General features: G+C 39.3%; 1 protein-coding gene across 1 annotated transcript in view; it reads left to right on the top strand.

Annotated features, from left to right (window-relative positions):
• The window catches only part of LIN54 (lin-54 DREAM MuvB core complex component), a 63902-nt gene that overhangs the window by 21700 nt on the left and 29720 nt on the right, over window positions 1-12482 (top strand). The window contains 1 exon segment of the mRNA XM_027544912.1: window positions 5412-5554. Within this exon segment, the coding sequence (XP_027400713.1) occupies window positions 5412-5554 (143 nt within the window).

The raw sequence follows: 12482 nt of genomic DNA, 5'->3' as shown, positions 1-12482 counted from the left end.
AATGTTGGGTTTACCAGAAATGATTTTTGTTTTTGCTTCCCTCATGGCTAAGTCTTCCATTATCTTTGGATTATCTCCACTGTCTGGTAATTTTTTGATCCCTAGGTTAGCCAAGTACTCTTTCTCTGACCATCTCCTATATATTTCCATAAAACTTGGTTATACCCACCAAATACTTAACTTTAGACTTCTGTTAAATTTCACAGTGACTTTTAACATTTGTGTTAGTCTTGATGTATTGTAATACTTGGTTTTCTTACCTGTCTGTCTCCCTTACTACACTTAAGATTTCTCTCAATAGTAATTTTGGATTTTGTTTGCCATTTAGTTTTTTAAAATTAATTATTTTAAAGAATTGTGATAAATACGCATATGAAATTGACCATTTTAACCATTGGTGGCTTTAAGTATATTCATGCTGTTATGCAACCATCAGACTGTCTGTTTCTAGGACTTTTCATGTTGCAAAACTAAATCTCTGTATCCATTAAACTTCTCAATTTCTTCCTTCCACCAGCCCCTAGCAGAGACTTTTTGTCTCTATCAATTTGACTTTTCTGTGCATCTTGTATAGGTGGAATCAGACAGTATTTGTCCTTTTATGACTAGCTTTTTATGAGTCTCTGGTACCTACAGTTTCTGGTACATAGATGTCTTCAGTGAATGTGTATTGTTGAGTGAATATCATGGAGGCAGTGTGGTGTGGTATGTTGGAGGAGCTATTTGGAGACTTGGGTTTTGGTCATGGTTCTTCTATTAATTTTCTCCCTGATCTTGGGTAAATATATTTTCTGTTCCTCTTATTTCTTTCTATAAAATGTTGATCATTTTATAGAACTATTGTATAGTTCTATAAAATAGAATAATATAGAATATTATAACCAATCACTTCACGTGACTTTTGAGATGGTTAAATGAGGTACAGAGGTCCTCATTGTCAGAGCTCCCAAGGTAACAAGTTGCTATATTAGAGCAAACTTCATCAATGTTAAAATATTTGATAATGAATTAGTCTCTTTAGAATTAGTCCTGGCTCAGGTAAGCTAGCTCCTGCCCCCAGCCTGTCCCGTCTGCAGCTTTTTGGATTATGTCTCTTGTTTCTTGGAGAATACCTACAGCAGAGTATAAAAGGCCTTACAAATTGATTTCAGAGTGAAACTGTGACTTGTATACTTTTGTGCATCTATGTGAAGAGCCAAGGATAAATGGGGATTTGGACATTAATCAGGAGAAATGCTATCTTGGTGAAAAAAAGTAGCTCTTCAAAAGAGAATAATTTGAATTTTAAAGGATATAGAGGGTTCTTGGGAAAATTGATGAAATCCTGAGATATTTTGTCAGAAATAATCTTCTATGTCATCATGTGCCCATCAAATAGGATGTGTCGTTGTGCTGTCATATTAATTTTCAGAGAAATCCTCTCTCCCTCAAATTCAACACTTTTCTAAGAGACAGTGTAGTTGAAGTTATAAACAGAATTTTTATGAAATATTAGCCAATAACTTTTAGAAGTTTTTGTTGTTGTTAATTACAATGACATTTTGGACCTTGTTTTAAATGTAATTCACTTTAAGTGGCCTTTTCTTTTCTTTTGATGTACTTAGCCAATTTTATTTTTCATTTTAATTTTTAAAATTCTACAAAATAACAAACCATAATCACATTTTATTACTTATAACAACCTTCTGACTTACTATTATTCCTTTGACAGATAATAGAATGCTTAAGGTCACATTGTTTTTATTTTTTAATATTTATTTTTAATTGATGACTGCTTTATAATATTGGTTTGATTTCTGTCATACGTCAACATGAATTAACCACAGATGTACATGTGTCCCCTCCGTCTTGAATTTCCCTTCCACCTCCTTTGCATTCCTAGGTTATCTCAGAGTAAGTGGCCTTTTTTGGTACCAGTTATCCTCAGGAATTGGAGATTTTATATATATATATATATATGTTTTCTGAAATGTATGTAATGCTTAACATATAAGAAATTATAGTAATAGCCATAAAAATGAGCATTTTATAAAAACGTGTCTTTATTGGTAGTTTTTTTTTTCCCCTCCTTAAAATATGATTGTTGGGGCTTCAGGCTTATCCCACAGGTATTAGTTTCGGAAATCAGAACACATAAACATGTTACTTGAGGCAGGCTCCACGCTTGAGGGTGGCCTTCTAAAAATATTTGATACAGATTCATTCAGTTTCTATAGAATTGACTTATTTAGTTATGATGTCAGTCAGTTCAGTCACTAAGTCGCGTCTCACTCTTTGTGACCCCATGGACTCCAGCATGCCAGCTTCACTGTCCTTCACCATCTCCCAGAGCTTGCTCAGACTCATGTCCAGCAAGTCATTGATGGCCATCCAGCCATCTCATCCTCTGTCATCTCCTTCTCCTCCTGCCTTCAATCTTTCCCAGCATCAGGGTCTTTTCCAATGATTCAGTTCTTTGCATCAGGTGGCCAAAGTATTGGAGCTTCAGCTTCAGCATCAGTCCTTCCAATGAATATTCAAGGTTGATTTCCTTTAGGATTGACTTGTTTGATCCAAGACACTCAAGTCTTCTCCAGCACCACAGTTCAAAAGCATCAATTCTTCAGCGCTCAGCTTTCTTTATAGTCCATCTCTCACATCCATACATGACTACCCGAAAAACCATGTTTTTGACTAGACGGACCTTTGTCGGCAAAGTAATGTCTCTGCTTTTTAATAAGCTGTCTAGGTTGGTCATAGCTTTTCTTCCAAGGAGCAAGCGTCTTTTAATTTCATCGCTGCAGTCACCACCTGCAGTGATTTTGGAGCCCAAGAAAAGAGAATCTCTCACTGTTTCCATTGTTTCCCCACCTGTGTGCCAGGAAGTGATGGGACCAGATGTCTTAATCTTAGTTTTCTGAATGTTGGGTTTTAAGCCAGCTTTTTCATTCTCTTTCACTTTCATCAAGAGGCTCTTTGATTCCTCTTCACTTTCTGCCATCAGGGTGGTGTCATCTGCATATTGACATTTCTTCCAGCAATCTTGGTTCCAGCTTGTGCTTCATCCAGCCCAACATTTCTCATGATGTGCTCTGCATATAAGTTAAATAAACAGGGTGACAGCATACAGCTCTGATGTTCTCCTTTCCCAATTTGAAACCAGTGTGTTGTTCCATGTCAGGTTCTAACTGTTGCTTCTTGACCTGCATACAGATTTCTCAGGAGGCAGGTAAGGTGGTCTGGTATTCCCATCTCTTTAAGAATTTTCCACAGTTTGTTGTGATCCACACAGTCAAAGGAGTTGATCGACACAGAGGGGTTTTGGTAGGGTTTGCTAGGATTTGGTTTTTTTTTTTAGCCTAGTTATGATGTAAGTCAGGCTAGAAAAACCCTAGCAAAACTCTCAGCTGAAATCCACTAAGGAATATGTCTGTAATATAAAATGCAATCATGAAGTAAAAGAAATTTTTAAAAATATATATATTTAAAATAATTTTAAAATTCATAAATGCCTGGTAAAATTTAACTCATTTAAAAAAAAAATTTATGTCTACTATTACATTGCTATTAGTAATAGCCCTGAAACTCTTACATGCTGGTTTTCTGTTAAGTCCCATCTTTTTTTTCCTCTCTTTTCCCCCTTTTTCCTTCCTCTCTCCTCTCGTTCATCTCTAATAGTTGTTTTGTTGTTCAGTACTGCTCTGAGTCACGTTCAGCTCTTTGCGACCCCATGGACCAGGCTTCTTTGTCTGTCCTTCATGGTCTCCTGGAGTTTGCTCAGACTCATGTCCATTGAGTCAGTGATGCCATTGAATCACCTCATTCTCTGTTGCCACCTTCTCCTCCTGCCCTCAAATCTTTCCCAACATCAGGGTCTTTTCTAATGAGTCAGCTCTTCACATCAGGTGGCCAGAGTATTGGAGCTTCACCATTATTCCTTCCAGTGAATATTCAGGCTTGGTTTCCTTTAGAATTGACTGGTTTGATCTCTTTGCTGTCCAAAATCATAGCATCTAAAGGGATCTTGGAGATAATTTAGTTATCTACCCTCTCTGTTTCTTGAGTGTTTGAGTTTCTTCTTCAGCCAGTGGATTCGATTATCCACCATCTATTTCATACACCTTCAGTGAGTAGGAACTCACTCATATTAAAACAGTCATTTCAACTAGAAATTTTTGTTGGAAGTTCTTCCTTACTGATAGACTGAAAATTTTCTGTTCCTATATATTAGTGCTATGCAGCTTATAGATAACAGATGGTTCTCTGATCCTTCAACCTGACAGCCTGAATCAGTCAGGATAACCTTGGTTTTTCTGCCATAATAAAAGTCTAAATATCAGAAGTTAAAGAAGCTTTATTTTAGATTTTTACTTCAGGGTTATCTACATGTCTGTTGTGGGTTCCAAAGGGGTGGGTCTCTTGTCATCATGGTCACTCAAGGACCCAGGCTGACAGAGGAGCCACCATCTCAGCTGTGGAAGAAGAGAGAGCCTGGCAAGATCTTGCATAGGCAGTAAATGATACACATCACTTCTGCTCACAATCTGTTGGTCAGAACTAGTCATATGGCCCTAATCTCACCACAGGGAAGAGGTGGGGGTAGGAAGGACAGTCCTACTGTGTGCCCAGAAGGGTGAATGGCACCATTGCTCAGTCTTTCAGGAATTTGGAGGAGTTGTCATGCTTTGTAATCCTGTCCTACCTAGGATAAAAATTCCTAATACTTCAACTCATCGTCTAATTTCCAGTTCCATTAGTCATCCAGACACAGTGTAGTTTTTCTGTGTTGTTCTGGAAGTATATTTCCAGACTGTTCAAGTTAGCCCAGTAACTGTCTGTTTTAGACATGTGGACTTGGATCATATGCTGAGGTTTAAGTTCAAACAGGAAGCAGCTGAGGTAGAGAACAGAGACTGAAGCTTTAAGGCTTGGATTCACGTCCTGACTTTGGGAGCCCCTTTCACAGGACATATTGCATACTTTTCTGAGCCCATTTTCTGATAGGTATCACTTCACACTATTATTGATGAGGCCCTTCTCTGGTGGTCCAGTGGTTGGGGCTCAGTGCTTTCACTGCAGGGGTGTGGCTTCACTCCCTGGTTGGAGAACTGAGATCCCAAGAGTAGGCCATAAAAACCACACAAAACAGTTTTGATGAGAATGTGAGCAGAGGTGTTTTTGTGGACTTTCATAAGGTGGTATTAAGATGCTAAGTGTTACTAAAAAGCATTGTTTTGTTTCTTTGTGTCTAGGTTCATCGTAGTTCATTAGGTTCACCATGGTTCATTAGACCTCCTTACATGTTTCAGTTCATACGTGGCTACATGTGAAGTATTGAGCATATGTGCTGCAGTGGGTGTAAATCATCACCACATTCGTTTTTATACAATTATTGAAAAAAGTCAAACTGATGTGCTGCCTCTCATTTGCAGGTAGGGTTCTTTCACAGTCTACTCCGGGGACTCCATCAAAGACCATAACAATATCTGAAAGTGGTGTTATTGGATCAACTTTAAATTCTACAACACAGACACCAAATAAAATAGCCATCTCACCTTTGAAATCGCCAAATAAGGTAAAAAAAAAAAAAAAGAATTAGCCACAAATGCCAAGTATTGTGGTTAATGACTTTATTTATATTCCCAAACAATTAATAAGTATTTGGTGAATACCAGATTTAGTAATCGAGAATGTGTGACAGATAAAAAACTTAACTCTAAACGCATAGTAACACAGTAGTCATTTTGCATGCTAAGATGATTTCCATGGCCCATGTGAGTGTGGGTACAACATAAATCTTTTGAATGAAGTATTTTATGTAAGTATGTGATTCCTCTTCAGTTTATATTTGTGCACAATTATTTTCTTTGGGTCAGTCACATACATAGTGATTATAAAATGTTAAATGCAGGTTTTTTGGAAATAGGATATTGATGTCTTCTGCTTAAGCTGTCCTTGATTTTATAGAGAGCTGAGAGTTTGCTGGGTAACAGCACCCAGAGTACTAGAAATTGCCATCAAATGCTGGTTAACATATTACTGGGTTAATACAGTTCATGGAAAGCATTTGAAAACTTGTCATAATTTGTTTCATTTTAACACTGTGAAGTACCTGTCATTTTAGGTGAAGTAGGTAGTCTTAGCTCACTTTCCTAAAACGTACAGATGTCATTATACAGCGCAGCATTTTGAAAAAAGCATACTTGATGGATATGTTCAAGGGAAAAGCCAGGAATCTACTCTGTAAGGTGCCACCCTTGGGATTCCGGAAACACACTCCCATTTGTACCTGCCTTTTCATGAATAGAACGAACATTAAATGTTTGCCTTACATGGTTAAAAAGTCTAACTGTTGGCTTCTGTTTCAGTAAGACTTGACTATAAGGTATGAATATGGTGTCTATTACAGTTTATTAAAATGATCTCCTACCTGCATAATAATACAGATAATCATTTACTTAAATGGAATGAATTGAACAGAAATTTTGAGTGCTCACTGCGTGTTCTTCATAGTGATACGCTAGGCTTAAAAGCATAGATAAGCTTGAAGTTTCAGGTAGTTCAGTAGGCAAGTTAGTCTTAAAAGTTAAAAATTACTCTACAGGATTGTCACGGTTACAAGTGGATTGATGAGCCCCACTGAATGTGTCAGGGGTTTTTGTACAAACGCTGCTGTTCTGAAAGGTCTTAACCTTAAAGGTGGTTTGGGCCTTGGCTGTGCGTGGATTGAGGTAATACTTTACATGAAAGCATAGAAGCATGGCCCGTGTATAAATGTAGTGTAGGGAGCTACATTGCTTTGGTAGAGTGAAAGCTGAGGGTGCTAAGGTTAGAAGCAAGGTTGCGCTACCCTCAGGGGAGTTTGGATTTTACTGTTCTTAAAGACTTGCTGTGACTTCCTATTGCTTCTAGGACAATGGTTCTCAACCTTGTCTGCACATTAGAGTCATCTGGGGAGCTCTGATAAATACCAGGGCCTGGTTCTTAACCCCAGGGCCTCTGTTTTAATTGGTCTGGAGTTAGGCCTGGTATCAGGAATTTTTACACTACGTGATTCTGAAGGGGCAGCCTAGATTGAAAACAACTGCTGTGGGATAATATGAAATTTGCATTTTTAAAAAGATGACTCTTGTAGCATAATGAAAGATAGGTTGGAGGAAGGTAAGCCTGGATTTTAGAAGAGACCAGGTAGGTTAGTTATTCTCAATCTTGGCTGCACTTGCGAAGCGCCAGGGGACCTCTTGGAAAACCTCATGGCTGGCCTCTGTCTGATCCCATTTAAATCAGTCTCTGGGCTGGGGCCTAGGTATTAAAAATAATATTTAAAAAATTTAAGGTGTAGGCCACACAACATTGTAAAGCAATTATACTCAAATTTAAAAATAATAATAATAAAGTATAGGCCAGGGTAGAGAATCATTAAATTAGATTGTTATAGTACTTCAGATTCGAGCTAGATTAGTAGCTCAAGGCTCAGGGAGAAGAGATGTGTTTAAGACATAATGACCAGATGCCAGGGTGTTCGGAAGAGGGAGACTCTGGGGGATGACGCCTAGATTCCTAACTTGAGTAACAAGGGTAGGTGGTGGCACTGTGGACTGGTACATGGGCTGTATCTGATAGCATACAAGTAAGAACTTGCTTTATTTTCCTTTTATCCTTGACTTTAGCCCCGTTGAATCTTCCTTCCCTGCCTCTTTGACAAGACATCATTTTTACTATAAGAATGAGCCTTATTGCAATGATTAAATTCAAAGTTATGAAAAGTCTACTCCAAATCTTACATCCAGTTGAGTGGAGGTAACTTACACCTAATCATGACTCAGGGTCCATGCAGTGGAGGGGCACTGTGTTTTACTTCACTCTTCCACTTCCTCCCTCTTTCTGCGTTGGGCTTCTGATTGGCAGGAAGATTAGAAGAGAAAGGACGGAGTTTTATGTGACGGGACTGTTGTAGTCCAGCTGCCGGTGCCCTGTGTGGCAGGTGTCCAAGTGTGGCCTTTAGCGTTGTGCGTTTAGGACGGTTTCTGCAGGCCGTGTGGTGTGCCCACACTGCCCAGGTCCCTGTCTGGAACACACCCCAATGGCCTTTGGCAGTCTTCTCGCTCTCTTTTCCTCGTGTAGTCCACCTACAGCCTGTTACTGCTGAGTATCCTTCCTCTAGATGGCACATGTCTTTGGCCTAGCAAATGCTTTATCCCTTCCACAACATCTCTTTGGCTAATGGGAAACCTATAGAACCCAGTGGTAGAAGCATAGCTCATCTAACTGTGGTCCTCTGTGTCTTTGCTCTGTTGTTTTTTTTCAACCTCTTTTTAAAAAACTGCTTATTTATTGATTGATTTTACCTTTGGCTTTGCTCGCCAGCTCTCTCTAGCTATGGTGAGCAGAGACTATTCTTCACTGCAGTGAGTGGACTTCTCATTGCTGTGGCTTCTCTTTTGCAGAGCACAGACTCTGGGCACACAGGCTTCAGTAGTTGGAGCTCATGGGCTCAGTAGTTGTGGCTTTTGGGCTTAGTTGTGCTGAGGCATGAGGGATCTTCCTGGACCAGGGATCAAACCCTTATCCCCTGCATTGGCAGGCAGATTCTTATCTACTGTACCACCAGGGAAGTCCCTCCATCTAACCTCTTGCTTTTTACAGGCTGGGACCCATGTTCACATAAGGCCTAAATTCCTGGGGATGTATGTCAGGTCCTTCTGGTGGCTACACCCAAATGGGCTTAAGAGTTCCTTTATCTCAGTATATCGCCAGCCAAAGATTGAGATGTCAAGTTTCCCAGTCTGTCCCAGAGATTTTCTGGGGGAACCCCTGCCCTTGTTCTCACTAAGGTGTAAAGCCCTGTTGTCTATGTTTATGAATTCACTTCTGTTTCTGGTCTGTTTTGTTTCATTTTCAATAGGCAGCAGGTGGATAATAGGGGTACTATGTTCTAGCAACTCACTCTGGCATGGATGGTTTGTTCTTTTTAGAGAATAGGGGGGCTTATCATTTGCTGTTCTCACTAGAGCCACATTTTAAGACAGGAGAGAACTCCCATTATCCCTTTATCCTAGAGAGGAAATACAGAAGGAATAGCTGGTTTGGGCAAAAAGATATTGTTTAGCTCTTGGAGCTGTTTGTCATTGAAGTGCCCACTGCCTGTCTAAAGGAGAATGTCCATTAGGAAGCTGAATATAGGTGGTGGCTAAAACTGTGCAGATGGATGAAGTCAGCCAGGGAGCATGAGGTTGTGTGTGGAGTGACAAGAAAGGCAGGACTGAACCACAGAATATTAAGAGTGGGTAGAAGAAAAGAAGCCAATGGAATAGAAGGAATAAGAGAGGTAGCATGAGAAACTTAAAAAAGTGGGAAGGGAAGATGGTCTCAAATTTCAAATGTTAAGAAGAATCAGTCAATTAAGAAAAAGACTAAAAAAATCAGGATTTGCTGGAGATGTCCTTGCTCCCATTAATCTAAAGTGATCAAAAGAAACCTCAAACACTGATACTTCTTTCCCTGCCAGCACTCACAATCTGACCATCATCTTCCTTGAATCTGCCAGGACTTTTCTCATTATTTATTCCTATTTATATGGTACTGGCTATCATCAAAAGAGCCAGACTCCTTGATTACCTTTCCTTTCTCACATCTGATCTCCTTGAAGTCGTCAGTATCTTCTGTCTCCTTACCCGCTGCCGCCGCCGCTGCTAAATCGCTTCAGTCGTGTCCGACTCTGTGCGATCTCATAGACGGCCTTCCACCAGGCTCCCCCATCCCTGGGATTCTCCAGGCAAGAACACTGGAGTGGCTTGCCATTTCCTTCTCCAGTGCATGAAACTGAAAAGTGAAAGTGAAGTCGCCTAGTCCAGTCTGACTCATCAAGACCCTGTGGACTGCAGCCTACCAGGCTCCCCCGTCCATGGGATTTTCCAGGCAAGAGTACTGGAGTGGGGTGCCATTGCCTTCTTCGCCTTACCCACTACCCACCCCCAACTCTTGAAACCCTCCCACCATACCCTATCTGGGGTTCACAAGCAAAATAATCCCCTAAGCCCTCAACCTCTTCACCGAAGATTGCTTTATCTTTTTCTCTAACGGATACCTGACTCTTCCTGATGGCACTGTTTTCCCCTGCAGACCTCCTGAGTGTGGGCTGTGCTTCCACCCCACCATCGAGCCTGGAAGGGGGGACCTATTATGTGTCCAGATGTCTGTTTTGTTCCTGTTCTGTTCTTTTTAAAGTACATGCATGCATGCTAAGTCACTACAGTCATGTCCAACTCTTTGCGGTCCCATGGGCTATATCCTGCCAGGCTCCTCTGTCCATGAATCCTGGGATTCTCCAGGCAAGAATACTGGAGTGGGTTGCCATTCCCTTCTTCAGGGTATTTTCCCGACCCAGGGATCAAACCCGTGTCGCTTCTCTTGCATTGGCAGGTGGGTTCTTTACGACTGCCACTACGCCAAAAGTGTGTATGTATCTCAGTTTTAAAGCTTCTTGGACCTCTGATTTATTGTCTTTTATTTTTGGAAAATTTGGACTATATCTCTTCAACTCTTTCTTCTGCCTCATTCTTTCTTTCTCTTCATTCTAGGACTCTGGTTTCAAAAGGGCCAGACTGAGATCGTTCTGAAGCTCTTGGATGCTCTGTTCAGCTCCCTCCCCACTTTTTCTTTGTTTCACTTGGGTCATTTCTGTTGACCTGTCTTCAGATTAATTGATTCTTTCCTTAGTTGTGTGGAATCTACTTAAGGGCCCACTGAAGGACTTCATCCCTGATAATTGTTTATCGTATTTCTGTCATTTCCATTCGGCTCTTTTTTATAGTTTCCGTCTCTCTACTGAGACTCCCTTCCGTTCATTGCATGTTGTTTTCCTTTCCCGCTAGGCCTGTTAACATTTTGATCATAGTTATTTTAAAGTCCTTATCGGATGGTTACAGCATTCAGGTTATCTTTAAGTCTGGCTTTCATTTTAGAATGCCATCTGGGCCTTTTTTTTTTTTTTTTTTTAAAGCTTATACATCTAGAATGGGGACTCTATTAAAGGTGAATAACTTAGCACAAGCACTGAAGCTGGGTTGTTGATTTTTAACAAATCTGATTAGAAAGACTTCAGGACAGTTAAATTTTTGGATACCTGAAGTTCAGAAAATAAATATTTGTAGAGTGTGGGTCTGGGACAGTTGGATCAAAGAAACAAGGGTTAGAAACCTCAAAACACTTTCTTTCTCACTAATTTGGTCTTACAAGTAAATATTCTTAAAATGTAAGGCCTGGTCACCCTTTACCTGATGTTGATGGATGGGTTCTTTTTTTTTTCCCCCTGGCTATCTTTATAATGAACACAAATACATTTTCAAATATCCTGCTCTTTACCTTTAAAAGTCTCTGGAAGTTATCCTGGACATCCTTGAAACTACCTTATTCACACTCTTGTCGGTTTTTCTCTCCTACCCAGGGGAGTGCTCCTCTTTTTTGGCCTTATTTGGCAAACAGGGAAGATCTGTTGGTGATTGAATCATCACATAGCCATTTAGGATGCAGAATGTACTTCAGTTCCAGGGGAGGAATTTCAGAGCATAAGCTGCGTACAAATGAAAAGTTTCTTATTCCTCTGAAATCTATGACCAGTACAATTTCTTGAACTCTCTACTTCTGAGCCTTCTAGCATGGGTAGAATTCTGTAAAGCTTCTTCTATAATTAAACTCTAGACTCAACATTTTACTATAGTTGCTTTATCATTTATTTACCCATCCTTCTCTCCATTAATCATCTTATTTTTAAAATGCATTTCAAAGTAAGTTGCACATATTCAGTATACTTCTCCCCCCATATTCCAAGTATACCATTAACTAGAATTCTCTGTTTGTTTAGAGGGTTTTCTTTTTCATTTTGAGGAGTAATTCACATGTACTGAAATATGCAAATCTTAAAGGTACAAATATGCAAATCTTAAACATTCGGATGTTTTCAGCTTAAATGTATACATCTATACAACAGAAAAGTCCTCTGTGAAGATAAAGAACATTATCACCACCTTAAGAAGTTAATAATTTAAAAAATGTTTTTTCCTATTTCTGAACGTATTACGGTAAACAGTGCACGTGTCATTTGGTAGGTTTTGGTCGTATTTCCTAGAAACTGACAAAACAAATGACTGCGGATTATTAAAAATTAGTTTGCTAGTACTTCAGAGAGTTTCCAGTTTTCTTTTCCTACTCAACTGAAGGAGGACATAAGTAAGTTTATAGGTCATTAGAAATAATTTTTGATGGTAGAATACAATGTGATTTTGGATATAAAATTCAGAAGGAATTCTAAGTATTAATGTATATTATTATAATAAATATCTTTGTTCATTTATATAGATTTATGAAAATAATGTTTTTCAGTGTTTATTTAAAAATAGGAATAGAATTGATGCTGAACTCTCACTCTAGTGATATATAATATACATTTATGGATACATAAATGTAATCTTTTAAAATGAGTCCCATCATCTTATGGAGCAATG

This window comes from Bos indicus x Bos taurus, chromosome 6 (genome assembly GCF_003369695.1).
Source record: "Bos indicus x Bos taurus breed Angus x Brahman F1 hybrid chromosome 6, Bos_hybrid_MaternalHap_v2.0, whole genome shotgun sequence".
Classification (NCBI taxonomy): domain Eukaryota; kingdom Metazoa; phylum Chordata; class Mammalia; order Artiodactyla; family Bovidae; genus Bos; species Bos indicus x Bos taurus.
This window is presented reverse-complemented; position numbering and strand designations above follow the sequence as displayed.